Source organism: Lissotriton vulgaris, chromosome 10, assembly GCF_964263255.1.
Source record: "Lissotriton vulgaris chromosome 10, aLisVul1.2, whole genome shotgun sequence".
Taxonomy (NCBI): Eukaryota; Metazoa; Chordata; class Amphibia; order Caudata; family Salamandridae; genus Lissotriton; species Lissotriton vulgaris.
Genome location: NC_141698.1, coordinates 56643508 through 56667282, shown reverse-complemented (window position 1 = coordinate 56667282; position 23775 = coordinate 56643508). Strand labels below are relative to the sequence as shown.

Sequence of the window (23775 nt, the reverse complement as noted above, 5' to 3'; positions counted from 1 at the left end):
TAAAAGCTCCCCTAAACTCATTAGATTAATTGCAGATGATGTAGAGACAGCAGGGGGAGGTCTTGAGTGTTCCCTGTCTCACATTTTAACCCCTTCCATGCTGATGACGAACCCCAGCCGTCATGCACTACAGTGCTCGTGTGCTGATGACGGCTGGGGTTCGTCATGACCCGCCCCTGTTCATTTGTTTACAGCACAGGGGCGGAATCGGGCCAGCAGTGAAGGAGTTAAGCCTTCAAGGTCCCTCAAGGTACTCCTTAATGTTTTCAGTTAGAATGTAAGAATGGACATTGCTTTGTGTCAAGATCACTGGGAAGGTATAAAATGCAGAGATTATGGGAATAGCTCTCAGCTGTATTCCTTACACATCTGGGACATTTGACAAACAAAGGCCTGTTCCCTCAGAAAAAAAGAGGGTAAACTGAAGGAAAATACCTTGCAATATCACAAAATAGCAAAGATCAAGTACCTAATATTACACATGCAGACAAATCAATTGTAAAAATAATTGAAACACCTGAACAGAGACCAAAATCCAGAGATTCTAACAAAGGAATGCAGAAAGATGAACTGGAGATTAAATAGAGGCAAACTGCCTGGAGCTGTGCCTTAAGGGATAACCATGTAAGCCAGCAGAATTCAAGCTATAGTGCAGTTTTTCTCTCGCGGTTTAGCCCTTAGAATACTTATGCCTAGAGAGGAATTATCCCTTCATTTTTCCATATTTTTAAAACTACTTAGGAAGCCTAATTCTTAATTTATTTATCATTTATACAGGCCTTTATGTTATACAAAATAGTCCAAATGAAAGAAAGCTTGAGACTCAGGGTTAGAGAGCCTTAAAAGTATTCTATCACACATGTTTTTCTTGAGTAAAAAAGTGTTTTGGGATCCAGGTTGAATATTCAATGTGCATGAATAAAAAAAAAGATTCTACAATGGACAACTGGTCCTTACTATCTCTCCTTATTAAAACAGAGGACAATAATGTGCACTGCAAGGAGGAAAGGATCTTGCGGGAGGCAGTTTAGGTAACTGCATTCTTGACCATTGCTTTTTGGAAGGGCAGCTTGGAGCTCAGCTAACTTAGCCTAGTTTGAAGGGGAGAGCCGAGTCAGTTACAGCCATCTTACCTTGTGTTGCGAGAATGCCACTTTAAGTCAAGTGAAACTGCTGTCTCAACGTGGGTTTAAGGGAGGGGTAGATTAGGTCATTGCTAGCTCACCTTGCTCTGGAGGGTAGGGCAGCTTTCCAGCATGTAACGCCATTTCCAGAGCTGGATCTTCCTGCGTAACAAATGGCTCTAGGTGCAGAGGAAGCGACATGATAAACTGTCCAATCTAGGAGAGAGACAGAAAATTCATTATTCAAATAAAAATTCAAAAACTGATACACAGACTAAACAAATTAGGTTCTATGAAGAGAACGTGCACTTAAAGCAAAGCCTGCATATTAACTGAGTGCAAATGCTATAGGAGTTGTCAAACATAAACTAAAACGGGTCAAGAGAAGCCGAAGATGGTGGTTTTACCCATTTCCCTACAATGGAAATGTTTTTTGAATTCAACAAAATCTTACAAAATAAAAAGCAATTAAATGGTACAAAAAAATATTTGAATAACCTACACCTGTTCGAAAAAATAAAACAGGAGTCATAATGGGCATGAGATTTCTTATTCACCAGATTCTGTCGGTAAGAATGTGGAACTAAGATGCTCTATTGCATTACTGCATGCCTGTCTGGAACTTGACTTTGCAGAAGAAGATTAGGCCTACAACTACGGCAAGAAAGAAACACCTGTGCACACTCACTGCTTCAGCCAATAAACACCTGCTATGCCCAAGCAGACCTCCATTTTAAGTTTGTTTAGTCTCAGTCAACGTTCACATGGATATTCAAAATCAAGGGATGGCAGGGTGTGCCGTAAAAGCCTCTATAACAAACGTTACTACGATGAGTTACTTATCCTTACGCTTCCATGAACACTGCTCTTTTACAAGCCTGTAAAAGTTTCCAAGGATTAACATGTACAAGACTGGACAGTTACTATGACCTTAAAGGGTTCACCCAAATATGTATTTAAGCAGAGCTTGTATCAACCAAGCAGATTCTAACAACAACGTCAGACACAACGCTTACAGAAGGTGCAGCCGAAACGGCTAATCAGTTCGATCATAATGGCCTCGAAAAGGCCACTGATGCACCCCTGGCTCCAACAGCACGATCAAGAGTAACTTGAATTACAAGCGGGGCCTAGCTGACGTAAATTTTGGGGGGGGAGAAAGAGCTAGAGGATAGGTTTATCCTCCTTATTTATATGTAACACACAAAAATCGAATACTGCAAAGAAAACCTGCCCGAGGGAATGGTGATTGGATACCGCGAGAACCCACTGTAATCGCTTAATAGAAAAAAGAAATCTATAAAACAGCATATCTACCTTAGACAGCGTGATATTTGACTATCTAAATAATTTATCGCAAATAACAGACTATCTTTCGGGAATCCCACATGGTTAAAAGCAATGCAACAAGATCACTTACTGTTCCATTGCTTCAAGAAGAGTTTACCTCCTTCATAAGTTTTCTCAGGCCATGATTCAAGCTCTTGGAACTATTTGCCCTTGTCTACTGGACTAGCTTACTCTTTCAATTAATTCAAAGCTTCACCAACAAAGTATTCTTCTAGAGGAATACATTTGACACTACCCACACAACCCCTGCACCACAAACACTACTAGAAGAGGCACTTTAGTGTTGAGCAGCTTGACTTTCTCATGTAATACCTTTCTTCAGATGTCCAACTACTGATTATAAATTATATATATTTTTTTAAATAATACTAACTGATGTATTACAATGGATTTGCTTATATGAAAATAAAGTACAATTAGGTAGTGCAGAAAATTCACATAATTCAAAATCTATGTATATGAAAGCTGTTCATTTAATGGAAAGTTGATGATTTCAGTAAACAACCCCTAATTTGAATATGTTACCCAAACTGCACTTTATTAGAAAAAACGATCCTAACTTGTTGCAAGCTCTTGTACAAGTGGCTGAACGTCCTCAATGCAAGCGCCTGACAAGCTTACTAAATGGTGAAGCTATCTCTTTTATGGCTACATCTTGGCTACACCAACTACGCCAATCAGCTGTCATGAACCATGTGTAATACATCTATGGTTATCTCCCGTCTCACCTGTCAGACCATTCGGCTCTTGTTTTCTCACTTAGAACCAACAGTAGGAGGGAACACCCATCTTGGTCTTTTGACCGGATACTCCTACTTGATGAAGGGGAAGTGAATTTCCTGGCCGCAGAAATAAATGCCTTTTTGGAAATTAATTTAGATTCCTCCTCTTCGGCAGTGGTTTGGGAGACCTTTAAAGCCTTTGCAAGGGGGTGTATAACAAGTAGGTCCTCATATCGAAGTAAAAAATATAAAGATATGGTATCCAGTTTGGAACAGGAAATGAAGGACATTGAGTCCAACCTAGGTCCGTCTCTAGGTTCTACTGAGGAGATGTCCAAACTGGCTGAATTAAAGCTCCAATTAGAAAACATCCTACAAGAGAGGATTAATAAAAGATGGAAAGCAAGCAAGATCTCCCATTTTGAGTTCGGAGAGGCCGCGGGAAGAGTATTGGCGTGGAAAACAAAAGCTGACCAAGCTCTGAAATACATCAGAGAAATTAAGGTGGAGGGGGAGGCGGCACCAAGGACATCTAATCAGGAGATAGGTAAAGCCTTTTATGAGTTCTTTGAGGCAATCTACAGGGAAGAGTTACCGGATGACCAGACGGCACGAAACACGTGGCTGGAAGGAATAGTGCTCCCAACTCTATCAACAACACAGAGTAATAGTTTAGAGACCGCAATAACGGAGCTAGAAGTAAAGGAAGCAATACGGTAGGTAAAAAAAGGGAAAGCATCTGGCCCAGATGGCCTTCCTGGGGAGATCTATAAAGTCTTGGGGGACAACATCGTCCAAGTATTGACAACTCTTTTTAACGGTATCCTTAGGGAAGGAAAGCTACCACCAAAATCGTGGGGTGAGGCCACAATTGTTCTCATTCACAAACCAGGGAAGGATGTATCAGATTGCGGGTCTTACAGACCAATATCGTTGCTGAATAGAGACTATAAGATCTTTGCCGCCATACTGTCAGCAAGACTGGGAAACGTAATAGGCTCCATTATCCATCATTACCAGAAAGGTTATATTAAGGGACGCCATCTTTCAGACCTCACACATGATTTGGTAGGGGCCATTGATATTGCCTCGGCTTTCTCCCTTCCATTGGCCACCTTAACCCTTGATGCAGCAAAGGCCTTTGATAGGGTCAACTGGCCCTATCTAAACGATGTTTTAAAAAGGTTTAACTTCGGGAAGGGCTTTCGTAGAACTATTGCTTTGCTTTATGGAGCCCCTTCGGCTAGGCTTTTGATTAACAGGATTTTGACAGAACCCTTTAAGATTACTAGAGGTACGAGGCAGGGCTGCCCGCTCTCTCCTCTCCTTTTCAATTTATATATTGAGCCGTTTGCCCAGGTTTTGCGAGCAGACGAAAATATACCATCATTTAAATTCAAGGAGTGGGAGAGACGGACAGCATTATATGCTGACGATATCTTAATCTTTACCTCGGATCCGGTATTGTCCTTCCCTGCGGTAATTCAAAGGGCAGTAGAGTTCGGTAAGATCTCGGGCTATAGTATCAACCCAAGTAAGACCGAGGTCATGGTATGGAATATTCCAGACCCACAGCTAGGCATAAATATTACCACCTCTATGCGTTATCTCGGGATCCGCATCACCCAAGACATTGATACCATTGCCCAAACTAATCTAGATAGAGTCTCCAGGGAATGTAAGGGCCTACTGAAATCATGGACTCACCTACCACTATCTATAATGGGTAGGGTGAACCTAATAAAAATGTCTATCCTACCTAAGTATATATTTATTTTTGGCGCTATTCCTTTGGGGTTTGATGTGAAGATGTTGGACAGGTGTCAGCGAGAGATTAACTCCTTTATTTGGAATTATAAATCCACTAGAATTGCATGGAAGAAGTTGAGGAGGAGAAGGGAAAAGGGGGTTTTGCCCTACCGGACTTAGTTTACTATGCATGGGCCTTTCAGCTGTGCTATTCTAGGATGTTACTAAAAACACCATCTAATCTTCCAGAAGGGACAATATATAAAGCCATGTTATCCGGAGCAAATCTACCAGCTGATGGATTTCTATATAAGTTTGGGAGCCAAATATTTTTTAAGAAAATAAGGCTAAAAATTATACAGTCATGGGCTAGGGTTTGGCTAGCCATTAGAAGAAGATTGGGCCTGTCCTATTATTCTGATTTCGCTCCCATATGGGACTCCCCGGGTTTACCGGTGTGCCTTAGGGACAGCTTGTCCTCCCCATTAGAGGAGGCTGGGATTGTTAGATGGGGAGAGCTAATGGCGGATGGAGCGATATTACCTTGGGATGAACTACATGAGCGTATAGGTTCAGCATTTTCTAGATTTAAATTCATCCAGCTGGAAAGCTGGGGGAGAGCCCAGCGGTGCAAAGATGTACACTTTGGGGAAAGCAAGCTCCCTGGATCAGCTGTTATTAGAAAGACCAAGGGGTGGCAAAGAGGTGGCCTTCTGGTACTGGCAGCTGCAGGAAGAAACCGATGGGGAGTTTACTCTTCCAGATGAACTGTGGGGAGAGGCAACTGGCTTTCAGTGTGAGGAGATATGGTTAAGATCTTTTGCGCTCCTCTATAAAGTGGTGAAGCCATCATGGTTGAGGCGTAATCATCTGTTCACAGCCCATCGGGCATATTTAACACCGCTAAGACTTTCCAAATTTCTCCCAGACAAGAAATGTAATAAATGCAATTTATTAGAAGCTTCAGACATTCACATGTTTATGGAATGCCCTAACATCGGCCGGTTCTGGGAGGAAGTCTTGGCTACCTTGAATTCCATCTTGAATACATCATTAGTAGTTTCATTTCCACTTATCATCTTTGGCTTAGAGGACAGCATTTCTGGCAAGGCGAGAGCCTTTTTGTTCTATGCCATTTTTTTGGCAAGAAGGCAGATTTGCATACGGTGGGTGGAGAAATCTGCTCCATTATACTCGGACTGGCTCACGTCCTTATACGAAACATCAAAGGTGGACATGGCCAGAGCTGGCAACAATCGTAACTTGGCCTTTTGGGATCTGTTGATACAGTGGAGATAGTGTTCCGGGTTTTTTTTTTTCCCCGGGTCCTATGATTATGCCATCATTACTCCTTGGACCGGGTCTGGGCTTGATACGGTTGTTGGTCCTACAGGTTGAAACATACCTAGATGGAGTCAGCGCAAGATCTTAAAACCCCTCATCCTTGTGGGACTTTTCTTCCACCAGTAAAACATTTCGGGTTCCGGAACCAGAGATGGGTATCATATCATGGTTCTCTCTCTTGGTCAGGAACACGTAAGGTGTCTGGCATCTCCAAGTTAGGGGGTAAGGCAAATGAGGACACAAAAAAAAATACATCTATGGTTGTGGACAGGATGGGAAAATAAAGAAGAATACTAACACACAAGATTTGGACTGATACTTTCTTGGACTGACTTCCTGATGATATGACTTTGATTACTCATTTGCCTTTTGCTCCGGAACAGGATCTTGTTTTATATTTGTTCTTTGTGTACCTTTGGTAACAGAGGATTTTTGGATACGTGGGTTTCCGTCACCTAGCTGTTCCCTCGAGCACCCTATAGATATTATTGGTATCCGGACTATAATAATGGCATTGCGCAAGGTTTGACCTAGCCACGTTTCAAAGTCACAAACTTTCTAAATGGTGAAGCTATCTCGTATAGCATTAAAACAAAATGCATAAAAATACTGTCAGACACAATGATACACTGCTGGGCCTTGTTTGCATCAATTTAAAACCAGAAAATAAATAAATGTCTTACTTATTCATTGGATGCCAAGCCAACAAGTGTGGCATTGGCCTAAATTTTCAAAGTAAGTCCACTGTGCATATACATGTTTCCTATTTAGATTCAAGTTGGCTTCTGCGACATCTGGCAAGTCTCCAGTCTGGATTACCAACCATGGCCACCCCTAAGGGGGGCATAACCTTTCTAGGTTTCCAAAGCGACTGGAGAGCAGCAACTTCTTCAGCGGAATTACCAATACTGATGAGGCAAGCCCCCATAAATAAAGAGTGTGGGGCAAATTAATCTTGGTTTTATTGAATCAGTGACCTATTGTTATATAGCCGTTACGGTCGTTCTCAACATTGCTAAGTTAGCATGAGCTCTGCGGCCATGATGCTGCTTTTGTGCACGTTACTACATTACTTTATTTTGCAAGACTCTGTTTGTGCCTTTCACATGAGCACTGTCTGCTTTCTGCGTTCTCTGCTTGTTCCTGGAGTTTAGTCTGAACACGATGTGCAAGGTCGATAAACATGCCCCTTGTTATTCTGTTCTGGTCAGTCCCTAGCACCTAGACAAAACATGCTAAACACAGCTGCACTGCTGGAAAGCTCGTTCTTTGATATTACGGGGATTTATGTTGTTCACACAAACTTGGAGAGAGACCCTTCCTTGGAGAAGAGCTATGCTGTTCCTATGATGTAAACCCTCCATCTAGGCTCTAAGGTATGGGGTCTGCCTACAAATCTCAGAGATCTTCCTTTATATAATAAACCTCAACTTACCAATGGGGAGGGTGGTTAGGCCTTATAGCCCTTTTTCCACTGGCTGTGTATGATTACATCCCCTTTATATTCTATAGTATTGTAACATTGCTAACTGTTTTAGGTTTATGCATTTTGCTGCTGGTAGTGGCTCGTATACTGCATTATAGAGCACAATAGTTAAAATAAAGAATTTTAACTAGATAGTGACTCTGACCTTCCTTATTGTGGACAAGTATGAGTGAGTGAGCGAAAGGGTATGTCTTGCTACCGCGATTCCTGAGAGTCGGGAGTGATGTCTTCTGGGTTGTCTAATCATTTGTAGCTTCGTGATTATGTAGGAGAACGAATGACACACTATAGCTAGTCGGTTTGAGGATTTTGGGTACTAAGGTGATATGAAGCTACAACCCCTATGCACCGAGGTCCTGTTTTCCTGCACATAGTTCTGTGTATGCAGAATATCCACAACACTAGCAAGATATATGGCACATCAATTTTGTAGTCCTCCGCCATTATTGGCAAATGCCATGGCTTCTACTTTTCATGGGCATATGAAGCAAAAGGAAGGACAGAGAGCTTTCTGAGGTATGACACCTGTAGCCATCAACAATAGCTACTTACTACAGAAGTGCACAACCTCTCATCGGTGCCTACTCCACTTTACATATGAGAAAAGCACCAACACATTTTAATGCCAAAAGCAAGAAAAGCTGCTAGAAAACATAGTCACAAAAGAAAAGTAAATGTTTTTGAAAGAATATAAATGAGAGATGGTCATGGTCTAAAGAGAATTAGTTTGATACAGTAGTCAATTCAGGTTTCTCAACACTGGGTCCAAATACAGACAGCCAGTGGAATGAAAAAGGGCAGAGGTGGGTAGATGCAGTGTGGACATTTATAAAAGATACGCATCAGCTGCAGTAAGGAAAACGTCCATCTCTAAAATGATTCAGTAGGATCTACAGAATTAGAAAAGATGTAAAAAATATTGAAGTGTTTAATATCGTTTGCAAAAATATAGATGGTAAAAATATCGATTTTGTATTAATGTAATTATGTTTCTATTTATTTTGTATGTGTGTGATGCATGTATTTTTGGTATAAGATTTGCTTTTATTATCTGTGTAAAAATGTTAGTGGTTATTACATTTATTTGTTCCAATTTTGCATTTTTAGTTCCATAAAGGGCTGGGGGTTTATAGGGAAATAGGGTGGGAAGTTATTTAATTGACTCAAATTGTAAAGCGCTCCGATATCCTTCGGGATCAAGTTCGCGCTATATAAAACTTTATAAATTAAATTTAATTTGTTAAATAACCACATGCACTGCCACACTTTCTTATGTTACACCCAGTGTCTGATTCTTCAAGCCTGCCAGCTGCCACTTGAACACTTTAATGGAATATTTGGCACATCTCCCATAAGAACAGTTCACTCCTGCAGTGAGGCGGAGCAGAGTCAATCAACTCGTGCCTTCCTTGACAGCCCCTGGGCAATTACTTAGACGGTAACATTCACACTGCACACAATCGCCTGCCTTAAATCTAACTCAAATGTATATCTCCCTTCGTAGGTAGCAGGCTTGCACCCTGCTTCATATGCAAAAAGGGGCAAATCAGCATTGTCCTTTACTGGGCACTACACTCTGTCCCATGTTAATGGCTTGCTTGTTGACACAGAAAAATCATAAGAGCACTTTATCTCAAAATGACATTTTCTCGGTGTGGTGTTTATAAGAATGCTTCAAATGATGCTGTTAGTCAATGTACTATTATGAATGCATTTCTTGTGTGCAATGCCTAATAGAATGCAGAATGGGCTGTTAAGTTAGTAAACTCCCTACAAAGGCAAAAAGTAAAAATATAAAACTGTTGATGACATGCAGCTAGTGTTCAACCTGGAGGATACTGCAAAATCTATAGAATTCTTCAAGAACATTATGATACTTTATCCGGGACTGGATGGAGTGTCATCAACTAAAACTGAATTCTGACAAAACTGAGGTGGCGCTGATCAAAAACAAACTGCATTGCTGGGCTCTTCCTTTTGGCCTCAGGACCTAGGCTTCCCTCTCATTCCCAAAAAATCAGTCAAGAGCCTCGGCATACTTGTTGATGAAGACCTCTCAAAGAAACCCCAGATTGGAGCAGTGACCTCTTCCAGCTTCTTTCAGCTCCGCAAAATGAAACAAATCAGGAAATTCTTCTCTGTTGAGGCCATCATCCAGAGTGTAATCACACTTGTGATATCCCATACTGATTACGCTAACACTCTTTACCTAGGTCTTCGTAAAGGTTTGAGCCAAAGACTGCAGCTTGTTCAAAACCAAGCCGTCGGATTGGTCTAGCAACAACCTAGATACTGCCATACTAAACCTTTGCTAAATAAACTGCACTGGCTCCCAGCTGCACAAAGAACCCTGTTTGAAATGGGATGTATTATGTTTAAGATCTGCAATGGTAAAAGGCCCACCTTTGTGTCCACCAGGATACAGAACTATTTCCCCAGGCGTAATGTCAGATCTGCACACCTCAATCTCTTAGAAGCCCCAAAATTCAATAGGAAAAGACTGGTGGGAACCAGGTTTGCTGTGCTGGCTCCTGTAGTTTGGAACTCTCTCCCAGACAACATAAGACTCCTGCGAGCATTTCAGAACCCTGCTAAAAACTTGGCTTTTCAGACAAGCCCACGATTAAATGCTTCTTCACTCTGCTGCTGGTGCTCTCAACTCCAAGAAACCTTTCGGTGAGCGTGCGCTTTAGAAGTTCTTTATAACATACCATAACAAGGAGATGTACAGGATCTGAAGGGCGTATGTTGCACATGTTGCAGACTTGATCTAATCAACATATCAGGCTTTAACCAATGCAAGTCACAAATGTCCAAAATCTGGAGAAATGACATTGTCTACATGTTCATGGTCTGAAACACCACTTGATAAACATGAGTATGGTCAAATATAGTTCAAGCCGCATAGAGTAGTATGTGAAGGACTGTAGGATCTGAAAGCGTTCTGGATGCACATATGCTTTTTGAAGTAGCAGAGTAGTAGCAGGATTCAGAAGCATGCAGGCTACGCATGTACATAATATGAAGGAATGTAAAGTGCCCATATGCGTATCCTCAGTAGGTGCAGGATACATATAGGAATGTGCTATGCATGCATGTTCTGAGGAAGTGAAATACGTATGAGATCTGTAGAAGTGGAAGGTGTGCATGGTTAGCGGTTGTGTGAATTGGAAGTGAAGGCAATGCAACGTGTAGCAAAAGGGAAAAGGCAAAAGAAAATGCATAACATCATACAAAACATATAAAATCAATAGCAAGTACTGAAATGTATACCCATGAATTTGCTAAGTTGGACTTCATTACCCCAGAAAAGTCCAGACACATCTAGGGTAAGGCGACTCAAGGCGCCTTTTACTGTTGGGACACACTTCTGAGATTCTGGACTGACAGGCAGACTCTTCTCTGATGAACTATGGATAGATTGCGGGTGCCTCTTACATTGCTGATGTACTCCAGAGGTGTCAGGCTGAAGGTGGGCAGGTCATCAGTCAGGGTTTCGCCGGTCCCAGTAGAACTCCAGCACTGGGCAAAAGCAAAGGAGAGAGGTCAGAATCGCTGGTCTATTAACGAAAAGACAAGCAGCATGGACTGCACAGTAACATTCTGCAGAGGTAGGTAAGAGGTATGTGCACAGGCAGCTTGATCTCTTGGTATTATAAATGATCAACTGCAATATAATCCTTCCTGGAGAAGAGCAAAGATAAACTGGAGAAACAAAAGCAAAATCAACACTGAAGCATGGGAAGTGACAATTCATGGAGTGGGGATAAACAGACAGCCTATGTTGGGAGCACTCACCTAATGCCTACTTGAATACATAGCAGAGTCAGGTAGAAAGCATCATCCACATTTCTGGATGGATCTGACAGGTCTCTACTGTAAAGAAAATGTTACCCGACTTTGATAATGTTCTATCTGCTGGATTTTGCATTTAACTGCAGATTTCTCACCTTTTGAATTACCCAGGGTTCCAGAAGAGACCCAGAAACGTTTTTGCAACTGCTCCCGCGCGGCAACACATGGCACCATCAGACTTTGATTTGACTTCACCTCACATCTGGAAGTGATGGTGCGGAGCTGTATATAGGCACCACCACTGGGTACAGTTGTCAGTTCACAATAAGCATTCCACCGCCTTAGACCTAAAGCATCAGCAGCATATTGAGAGCTCTGCCTGGGCAGTATCTAACATGGAACCTTATTAATACATAAGACGTTCACTCCACAGAACTGGAAGGTGGGTCGGTAAGGAATCAGCAATGGCTAGAGCTTTCACCGGAAACAGCATTATCCAAGGTAACTTTTTCTTCCGGTTAATACTTTTGACAGCAGATTCCTCACCTTTTTGAAGTAGAACCTCCCAAAAGGTAGAGGGTCTGATGAGATGGCCCTATACCATCCAATCTTTCATGACCAAGAAGGCAAAATGGTTCTCTCTCCTGGCCTCAGATTCTAGGTGATAATGCCTGGTGAATTGGTAATGGATGCCCAGGCAGCCACCCGAACAACCCAAGCCAAGGCCGTAGTGGCAGGCTTAGCTCTAGTAGAATGGGATTCACCTTTATGGCATAGGCACAACATTTTTCATACAAAGAACAATATATCTGGATAGGCCCAGTTTTAGGACAACCTCTAGCCTCTTAGCACTAGGGAACCCAACAAAAAGTTGGTCATCCACTATGTGCTCCTGATCGATATGAAAGTTAAGGGTCTTTTCGGGGCCCAATGCGGCAGCCTCTCTTCCTCATGTGAGGGAGGTGGCAGAGTAGAGAGAGGAAAGTGGAGAGCAAGATGGACTTGCCCACAGAGAACAACAATACCACCTTTCGCAAAAATGATGTCTGACTCCGAATTACGAGGCTGTCCAGAATGAAGAAGATTGCACAGGCAGTGGCTGCAGTTCACTGACACCCCGCTCAGAAGTAACTGTAATGAGGAAGACAGTTTTAACAGTCCATAACCTCAAAGAACAGTTGTGCATAGGCTCGAAAAGCATGCAAATCTAAGTACCAAATTAAGGAACAGGAGGAGACGTGTACAGAAGCCCTTTTAGAGAAAAAAAAGCATCACAACTGATGACTTGAACAGGGAGGTCTGCCTAGGTAAATGCAAAAAGGGTGAAAGGGCAAGCAAATAACCTGTGACGGTGCCTAGTCAGACTAGAGAAGTACATAAGAGAGTTTAGCTTGCAGTGGATTAACCCGATGGGATTCTCATCAGGCCATACACTTTACCTATCGTCCAGAATATATTGACTTTGTGGGTAGGTGAGAAGATCCCAGGATGACATCCAAAGCGTCTCAGGCAGATCGAATCCACTCAGCTAAATTTGCTCAATCTCCATGCATGTAGGCGCAGGTTTGGGTGCAGCATATGGACCTGTTTTTAGGAAAGCTGGTCCTCCTGAAGAGACCGATATAATGGGGGCAGATGCTTAGACTCAGCAGGTTGGAGTACCTGGTTCTCCGAGATCGGTCTGTGGCTATCAGGATAAACTGAGCCTGGACCCTTCTGACCTTCAGAGGCTGAACAATTAGAATTCTCTGCAATACCAAAAAGATCTACCCAAGGCGCACCGCACTAGGAAAGGACGCTTTGAAGATGTGTTGAATACTCCCAGTGCAAATGCCAATTCTGGTTTGCTAGAAAGCATCTGCTGAGCTTGTCCACTTTGGCATTCCGGGACCTTGCCAGATGAAAGACAGTCAACGAATTTCCCTCACGGTTCTGCTTGCGCCATGGCCTCAGAGCTTTCTGGCAGAGCACGCACTGACCTGTTTTTTGCAGTACCACATATCGGTCTTGCTGAATCAAACTTGCACGCAACTGCCCTTGATGGACTGTAGAAAGGACCTGAGAGCCAATCTAATGATAAGCATCTCCAAAAGACTGATGTGGTGCCCCTGCTCCTAAATACATGAGGCACCAGGAGGGTGTCCAAGGTGAGGGGACGAAGCAGCCTCAGAACCATCCAAGCAGAAACAAAAGACTAAGATTGAAACACTAAGATTATATCCTGAATGTCCTGGACTCGCTGTTGAGGCGGTAAAGGTTTGAACACCACTGTGTCCAGAATGACTCCTAGTAATGGAATCCTCTGCACTGGCCGAAGGGGGCATTGCGACTCATTTATAGAGAACCTCACGGAAGATAAAAGTGAGATGGTCTCATGCAGAAGGTTACAACTGACCTTAACAAGCACACCTTCTAGAGCCCGTCGTCAAAGTATAGGAATGCGTACACTCCAGACCAATGAAGGTGGGGTGCGACCACCGCAGTCACCTTTGTAAATACCTGGTGGGGTGGACATGTAGTATAATGGCAGAGTGGTGACCTCAAAGTGTTTCTTCCCCACAAAAAAGTGGAGAAACGCCCTTGGGACTGAAGAATGGGTAAATGAAAGTATAAATTCTGCAAGTCCGAGCACATCATCCTAGGGCAGATCTGGGGCAGACAAGACCTGGACTAGAATCATCATCTGAAGGAAGGTGTTCAAGAACTTGAGGCCCAAAATTCATTTGAGCCCACCGTCTTTTTTTGGGAATCAAGATGTAGCAGGAATAGCACATGTTGCAACCCCTCATTCCCCAAGACCCTCTCTATTGCTCCTTCAGCCAGCAATGACCGAACCTCTTTGGCAAGGAAAGAGGCATGTTCTGCTGTGGTTTGAGGAAACTAGGAGGAACCGCAGAGTAGGTTCACACAAAAGGAAGAGTGTAACCACGACTGGCAACTTGCAGGTAACCACATCCCAATTAAGCAGGTAAAACAAATTCTAACCCTCGCCTGTTATAGGTGACGACTGGAGTGGGAATCAGAGTGGCCTGGAGGCGGCAAGGGAAAACTTGCCACGTTGTTGGTCCCTGTCCTCTAGCCCCGTTACCTCCAATCCCCCATACCCAGTGAAGCCTTAAAAGGACTGAACAGGCTGCTGCAAGGGGTGAGATGGCAGCCAGGCCCTGGGAGCAGCCCCCGACCATCTGGTTGTGATGAGGGAATTAGCATAGCAGAGGGAGCAAGCCCATGCAGCAGATTGTAGCACTGCTGTCCTTAAGACTGAATCCACCTTTTCTCCAAACAACCTGAAGCTATCAAGAGGTATATCCAAGAGGGATGTTTGCACATCTCCTAAGAAACTTGTGGTACACATCCACGAGTTGTGATGAATCGCCACACCAGTGTCCGCAACATAGCCTACAACACCTGTAGTATCCAATCCGGCAATCAAAATGAATTTAGCTGCATTCTGCCAGTCATGAACCATTTGAGCAAAGATAGTTCTAAAATTCTCTGGAAGAGTAGACAAGAGCCAGCTCGCCCTGCCAAACAGGGCGTGGCTGAATCTACCCATGAAGAAGGCCACAATTCACGATCGTAAAGCAAAACTGGCAGAGAACCCTTTTTTGCCATGTGCATCATTGTGTTTAGACTTTCTATGAGGGGGAGCAGTAGAAAGTGCATCTACAAAGTTTACTTGGCCGACTGAAGCCTGCACTACAAGACTTTACGTGCTGCATCAAGAAGGCTGGGTCACCTGGGACAGGTCTGGGATGCACACGTTTACATCAACCAATCCATGGGGCAGAGCAGGGCTTAGCACAAATCAAGGCCAAAGTATCTGTCAGGGCTTTATTGAATGGTGGTAAAGGCTCAGAAGGTCCAAGTTGCAAATTTCAGTAAACAGACTAGCCTTAGTTTTAATTGTTGGCAGAACCTCTGCTGTCCTGCCTATCACCACAGCGAAAAAGGCTCTTTCTGCAGAGGGGGGAGGGAAGTCCAGTTCCATCTCTGGCGAGGTATCAAGCCCACTTGCATTTTGAAAGCTAGTTCCTCATTAGTACAGTGTGAGGGCAAAAGGATTGGCCTATTCAGCATCAACTGGTCATATGGAACAACAACAACATACTGCATTGCATCTGAGTCTGGCATCTAAGGCCTCAATCACCAGAAACACTGGCCTTGAGACAAAGGCACAGAAATACAGCCCTCCAACACAGTGGGCTGTGCCTTGATAATCCCACAATGAGACACAGGCCGTAACCTAGCCAAGCTTAGCTCTGCGTTCGGCGCTACTGGAACAGGGGTCAGCAATGGCCTGGCCGGAACTGGCATGGGCTTCAGCAAAGGTGCAGGTCCTGATTGGGTAAGCCACTGTTGGGGAAGGACCTCCAGACATAAGGCCAACTGGTGGAGGCTAGGTGAAACCACAGGGCCTGAAAGCGCCCCGGGGGACCAGATTCTCCCAGAAAGGCTGCTGCATTACCTCCTTGAAGGCCCTTGCCTGGTACAGAATGGGGGTGTGCTGGTACATTCGGGGTGGAATGGGGTCAATATTAGTTGACTGGCATGGAATCTGGTCTTTAATGTGCTGACAACAAGACCTCTCCCTGGAACAGGAGCATCAGGGAGATGTCTCCTGTCTGGACTTCTAGGGTTTGCGACATGATTTGTCCTTAGACTGCCTATAAGACTTCATCTTAGACTTAATAGAGGACAGGAAACCTTGACTGAGACTAGGTCTTGCAGTGGGAACAGGTCCGTGACCTGAAAAGGGGTCATTGCGTTAGCTGTCCAACATACAACTCCTCCTCCTGTCCGATAGCCTTAGGGTGCATAAAAGAACATTTCTGATATGAATTTGAATCCTGGTTGAATCTGAGACCCCAAAGGCAGACATCAGGTGGATTCAAAGCCGACATCAATTTCCAGCATTTGTGCCATGGTTTGAAGCCTGTTGACTGTGCAGGAGACATCCATAGAAGACTGTAACTTTTAAAGTTGTTAATGCACCAACAAAGTTTGGGAGTAGAGCTCCAGATCTACGTCGAAGAGGGCATAAAAAAACAATTCAAATCAGCACACAGGGGTGACACTATTACACAACTCTGCATCTTTACGTCCAGAGACGGACAAAGCCAATGGGAAGTCCAACGGTGCCACCTATTGGCAAACGAAAGCAAGAGTTTCCAGATCCAGTGTTGCATCTGATGGAATTCAAAACGTGAGGAATCTGCGGTTAGCAGTATCCTTTAAAAGGAATACCTTTCAGTTGCTGCTTGCACAACACCCAGTGGGGAACTTCTCGCTTTGCTTCCATACAGGTACCGATAGCACAACATTCACAAATGCACTGCTCATACAGCATCTACAGGGTTACTGCTCAAACAACAGGCCCAGCAACCATAGTAAGTATGCAGAATGTCACTGCAATGTTATTCATAACAACAGGCAAATGGCATTCCTACAAACCATGCATAGGACATTGCTTACACACCTGGGATATGATGAATTGATGCTCAAACCAAGAAAAAGATGCTGCTCACACAACACACAGGAGCACACTGCTGACACGTCAGGCAGTGCAAGCTTCACTCATACCAGACACAGAGCGCTATTCATACACCAGTGACCGGCCACTCTTAACATCAGTGGCAGACCACTGCTCACACAAGAAAAAGAGCAATACTTGTGCTCCAAACCATGGTACAGCTCCCAAAAAGAGGTACAGGCAATAAGTGTGCTCCTTCTTGGTGTAAAAACAGTATGTATTGCACAACGGGCACTGCTCATACATGAATCATGAATGAGTCACAGGAACAATGGGCATAGCGTTGCCTAACCAGGCACTGCAGCGATTGTCCAAGCAACTGGCACAAGAGAAATTTTCATGTGGAAAGGAGTAAAGGTAAGGAACTGTTGGCACACCAAGCATAGCAAAACTGTCCATCAGATAAACTGTGCCGCTCACACTCCTAATGGCGAAGGCATCCTGCACACAATCTGCACCGAATGCACCTTTACAGTGATAATAGGTGGACTGAATCTTACAGACATTTGGAACTGCATATTCTTCCGGGTGGGAAACATGGAAATTGCAATGCTCTAGGTCCTACTCTGATCTTCAGATAACCACATGGGAAACCATGACAATGTAGGAGCCCCATCTGTCTAGGTCTCTGGAAACAATGAATGTTCCTTCTCACATGTAAGTTACACAGGACCAGGGTTGCCAAAACCAACCAAGTGATGGAGAGTAAAGTACTCCCAGCTGTTTGCTGTTTGCTGCTTGCACTTGGTGGCAATTAAAACCTGGCTTCCAGATCTTCAGGAATGGGTCGCTACATGGGGCTGTTGAGTCTGATAAACTTAGGCGTGCCTTCACCATACCTCACTTGTGAGCAGTGATTCAACCAGACATTCTTGGCCTACCAAGATGTCCTCCTTTCTCTCCAGGGAGACAACTACACTTCCCCAAACAGATAAAGGCTTGCCCTTATGTCTGTAGAAAACAGAAATGCAGGGTGATAAACGCTAGTCTGTACAGGTCAAACCAGAGAACTTCTTACTCCTTCCTGCAACACTCGGGTAGAGGCATCTCAAAGACTTACCGAGCACCAAGATTGACTGTCCAAAGGTGGACTTTCTGATGAAAAACTCCTGTATACGCTGCTCAACTTCACAGAACACAGTATCCAAAAGGAAGTGAAGATATGCTGTGTTCCTTAAGGCATAATTTTCACCTTGGTTAAAAACACAGGACATAAAGGAGAGAAAAGAAAATACACAAACAATCCCACATGGTTTGTCCCAACTCTAACTGCTGATCCCTAGAAGGGGGTGAAAGAATGTGAACAGGGGGGCAGAGGCCGGAGTACTTCCGAAAAACAGACTCATTGGTTCTTGATTTTCTCAAAGCTCTGATTCCGCCACAGCTTGCAAAGTGAAGAGGGCGGGAGATAAAGGGAGGGCAACAGGAGGTCGAGAGCAATGGTTTCAGGACATACACAGGCATGCAAATAAACACAAATCCCAGATCTGCCATCACCTCTGTTTGCCTGCAATCACCACAACAATCAAACTCCACAAAGAGCGGGGACACTGTACTCATTTCCAAAAGCAGGACGGTGTGCTCCTGCGAGTGAAACTTTACAAACAGAAATATGTTTAGGAAGACCTGTGCTGGGGGATAGACTTATCATACAAGAGGCAAGAGACCCAACATAAGAACATGCTTAACATCCTGTAGGTGGGAATGAATTATCTCTTGCTTAAGTGTTTTTATACATAGGACCTCACTGGGACTCAGACATAAAATAAATAGTACCCAGACCCACAGGATTGACCTATACATAACATGCAGTGGTACAGCCCAGGTGTCTCTTGCAGTGCCTGCCAACACTTGCACTCTGCAATAGATTAAAGCACATAGGGCACAATTCACAAGGGTAAACTTAGACCAAACGTTTCCGTTTACGACTATGGGAATTCATAAAGGGTATTTACGAGTTCTATCTTTATGTCCGCACTAAGGGTGGATCTCCGCCCAAGTTCAGACATAAAGATAGTACTCGCAAATGCCCTTTGTGAATTCCCAAATTCATAAACCTAAACGTTTGGTCTAAGTTTAAACTAAACGTCTACGTTTATCTTTGTGAATCGGGCCCAAAGACTGAAAGGAGCCAGAGATACCCATGAGGGAAATGACGTAGCAACTCAGTTGACACCCTGCACTTGTGGCAAGCTGTTGAATGGCACTACAAGATCCCTCTTCCAAGGACTGCTGAAGCCATACTCTGCTTCAGTGGGGATCTCTGTGGAAGAAACGCCAGGAGGCTGTTTGCGAACCCAGGGATGCCACTCACCGTCTTTGCAGTGGTGCATGACAAGGTCTGCTGCAGATGCTTCCATAAAGGACAGCATGGCACTCCGGCTGCTCTGAACAACCAAATTAACCGACAGGATAAGTTCCCAATTTGTGCAACCCATGCGGGGAACAAGGAGTTGCTAGAGGCAGGGCACACAGAGGGTTCACCACTGCAGGCATTGAATTATGTAATGTCAGTGTTGCTTAACACAGTGGAAGATGCAACTTATTTAGTTACTGGAAAGATAACATCAGAAACAAAAGAAATTGCGCTGCCGGAGGGAAACAGAGAAAGCTGTGCAAATGTGGTTATCCATGCCGCAGTAACCGGGTCATTCAGAGCACACTTTAATGTGGTGACAACATTACGCACAAGCTGTTTATTTCACAGTGTACAGGTAAAGAGTATGAAGGGAATCCCTCTTTAATGGGTTTCCTCTGGTGATTATAGGTTAAGCGAGGTGGTGGCAGTCCTAGGATTTGTATTTATTTGTGTGTCCTGAAACCATTGCTCTCAACCTCCTGCTGCCCCCTCCCCCTTCACTTTGTGAGCTGCGGCTGAAGCAGTGGTTTGGGGAGACTCAGGACAAGTGGGTCTGCTTTCCGCAGTACTTCAGCCTCGCTTACATTAACATCCCTGATTAGGAAGCAGAGGGTTGAACTGGGAGAAACCAAGTGAGATTGCTTGGGTGGATTCCATTCTCGTTCCTTCCAGTCCAGTTTTTTAATCCGGGTAAAGCAGATTTTCTTAATCTCGCTTTTATGCCTTAAGAAACACAACACATATTTGGTTCACCTCCTTCTGGATACAGGGTGCTATGAAGATGAGCAGTTTGCACTGGTGCTCTTTTTTTTTAAATCAGTAAGTCTCCCCCTCCTGGTATAGACAGTCCGCCTGAGGCCCAAGAAAGTCTTCAAGGCGCCTCTTTCGGAGTGCTGTGAAGAGTAAAGTTTCAAAAAATGCAGTATATCAAGTTGTTTCTTGTCACCCATTGAATTTTGGAGCTCCCTTGGGACAGGACTACACATGTAGGGTAGCCAAGCGGAGAAAATACCTGTGCAGGCATCCCTTAATGAAGGAACAAAGAGCTTGTACACAAAGATGTTATCGCAACCAAGGCCCACCAGGGCAGGACTGCTTGGTAGAGAAGGTAGCAGGCCTTTCTCTACAGGACCGCTCAGGACTGGCGGGAACTAGTGCCGCCTAATGAATTGCAGGGTGAGTTTTATGGCTATATAACCTTCTGGCACTGCCCTTTATTTGACTATACATTTGCAGTAAAATGTTTTGTGTGCCTCTCTGGCAAGGTGTGCTCTGTGCTGAATGTCATAAATAAAGTACAGGTGTGGACGGGCGAGCAGTGGGCCCAACCTGCAGAGCCGTTCTTGTGGCTACGTGGTCAGAGAACCGCAGTCTTGATGCAGATACCCACCTCCATCTTAGAAACCAAGAGAAGCTGCTGCTTGATGCGCAGGAAAACGGAGTCGAAGGCCAGCTGGTGGGCCACCTGGTTCTGGCGTGTGAGGGCCGCGCGCGGCACGGATAACAGGTTATTATTCCCAGCTCCCTTTTCCTAGGGCAAAGACAAAAAAAACATGTGAATAAACATCTCTTTGGAAACTCAGATCCCAAAATCACTTAGGGTAACCAGGCGCCTGTGTGCTGGTAAAGCATGGTCCTATTATGCATTGTCGCGGAAATAGCGCCTGGCACTGCAGGCCGCACAAGTGCATGGTGTAGGTATTGCACCCCCCTTTTCAGCGTATTGTGGACGATGCTTGCATCCATCTGTACTCTTGAACCCCCTTTTTCCACTGTATGGCTTCAGCAGGTGGGGACCCTCTAGCAAGTTCAGATGGAATAAGGCTAAAGGCCTGCCAGCTGCCACAGCACTGGCTTTAAAGGGTGCAAGGGCACAGAACAGAATGCACCTGAGCGCGGGGTGGAGAGAACAGATTGTATTACCTTCCCTGGACCGATTTATTGATTTAAGAGGTTTGAGTCGAAGATAGCTCTGCTGGAAGCCGCCCATACGTGCCCTGCACACTCTTGAGTCATCTCGGACACCGATAGGGCCCCGGCTATGAAACACACACCACGGGAGGAGGCGGCTGTGTACTTTGGCTGCGAGACTGATGACCGAAGGCTGGAAGTCTGAGAACGGGCGACCTCGGACCGGGGGCCCCAACCTCCCCGGCGCGCGCCCTGCCAAGAAGCCGCGTTGACGGCAGCGAGGTGCAGTGAAGCGCTGCACGGGCGTTGGGAACACGATGTCTGAGACAACACTGGCGCGGCAGGGTTCCCAGGCCTACGTGACGGCCCCCATCCTCGGCCCCGCGTCTCCGGGCCGGCCCGGGAGCAGCAGATCCGGAGAGATAAGGAGGCGGCTGTGATTGGGGGAATTAAAACAGGACGTCAAGTTCAGTTCTAGCGCTGTCTCTTCAATCCGGCAGGGGGCGCAGAGAGCGGGGCCCATCTCCAGCTTATGAGGCCTGATAAAATGACGTCACGATAGTTTTCCTCTCTAAATACGGGCGCCTTACACAGAAGTCTGACGAGTCTATGTGTGAACCAAGCTTTAGAGCTAGAAGTAGTGAAATTGAGGTACTACTGTAAAAGTTTCAAACATCTCTAAATTGAAATACACTGATAAAAATAACATCGCGTTTAAAAATAGATTCATAGCTGCCAAGCGTTCAGATTGCTATGTGTGACATTTTCATAATTTCAGTTTAATTAGAAGTGACACCCAACAACTATGAGCGACACATTTTCCCGCCAGCAAAATCAAGCAATGAAGAGGAGGGAAACATAAATATCAGAAATGACACCCACATTTGAGCAAAGAGAAACTCTAAGAAGATCTGAAAAATGGTGCAAATCACCAGAAATTGAAGAGCGCTTACCTAGTAAAGGTCAGTAACTCACAACTAGTCCTCATAAAATACAGTTTTGCGAATATGCCAGGTTCATGTTGGAGGGGGTGTGGGCCAGAAAGACCTCTATAAACCTTCCAGCCGCCCTGCAGTGGGAGGGCGGGAGTTCCAGGTACATGGTGTCCAGACACATTCCTGGGCAGGCTCAGGGCCTCCCGCAGTGACAGACACTCTGCCGGCCCCCACCCACTCCCTTGGACTCGGTTTCCAGTGCGCTTCCAAGACCCATAAATCCCTGATATGTGCACCTGAACAATACAGACTATCTTGCCCATTAAGCCACTGCGCTACTTCAGTGCTCTGCTGGACTCTCACCGGTGCCACCATGGCGGGTCCTCCTGCAGTGCCAGGGTGAGCCAGAGAGTGTCTCTGGCCAGGTGTTGGAAGAGGGTCACTCAAGCTGCAGGCAGTGAGTAGTGCAGTAGACTGGCTGTAGGTAGCTGTCTGTGCTGCTGAGAGAGTTGGCTTTTCTGGTTGATGCACGGATACTCACTGCCACCGCGCTAAGCTGCTCTCTCTGGCTGTGTCACTTTGATGGCCTTGGTCTGTTCAGGTCGTCATTCAGGAGCATTGGTGTACTGCTATGGGCAGGAGGCTGGAGCTTTCATGTGTGCACCTGCCGGAGAGGACCTCTGCAGAGGTCTGAAGTCGCATGGGGAGAGGGCTGCTGTCACAGGGCGTGGCTCAGCTGGACTGGGGACCCCAGGTTTTGATTGTTAAATACTTGTACACTGCAGGACCGGACAGTGTGCGCACCCTTCTGGACACCCAACAAATCCATGTGGTGGCCAGGTGGTGTGAGAACGTGTTGGCTTCATATTCGGGGGCAGCAGGAGGGGCCCGGGTACCTGGGGGCTGAGGGTGTTGGGGAGGCCTGCAGGACTTGAGACACTGCAGGCCTGGCTAATGCATTGGAACAATAACATCCTGCAGCCTACGACACAGTGGCCCTCCTCATAGTGAGCATGGATTGTGAGGGAGGAGAGGTCTGCGCAGGATGGAAAGGCGCCAGGGTACAGTTCCTCCATTGACACGCCCCTTGAAATAATTTACTGCAAAATGGTCAGGATCTGATTCCACAATCTGTCCCTTCTGTACTATCAAACTGAGACCGTGCCGCATGTGTTGTTTGCATGCCAGCTTATGCCGGCATGGCTGGCACCCATTTGCAAACAACTGGGCACATCTAGTCATTATGCCGTGTTGAGGCTACTGAGAACGGACTCTTCTGCACTGTATGCCTGTGCAGTGGCAACATTTTGGGGTTTGATATGGGCGAAAAGAAGAACTGCCATTAAATGTGTATGATTTTATTATTGGTTTTACTGCTGTGATGTACTAGAACTTGACTTGTTATCAAATTGTGAATTCTGTCTATTTTTAATTGCATCTGAGCAACTTTTGAATAACTTATTTTTA

The 23775-nt window shown here is 45.0% G+C and overlaps 1 protein-coding gene across 2 annotated transcripts in view; it reads right to left on the bottom strand.

Moving 5' to 3' along the window:
• The window catches only part of COG7 (component of oligomeric golgi complex 7), a 199680-nt gene that overhangs the window by 26706 nt on the left and 149199 nt on the right, over positions 1–23775 (bottom strand). For both annotated transcript variants that reach the window (XM_086940442.1, XM_086940443.1), the window contains exons 14-16: positions 20853–20993; positions 11214–11297; positions 1226–1340 (exon numbers count right to left, since the gene is read on the bottom strand). In XM_086940442.1, the coding sequence (XP_086796568.1) occupies positions 1226–1340; positions 11214–11297; positions 20853–20993 (340 nt within the window). The remainder of the gene's footprint in view (positions 1–1225; positions 1341–11213; positions 11298–20852; positions 20994–23775) is intronic.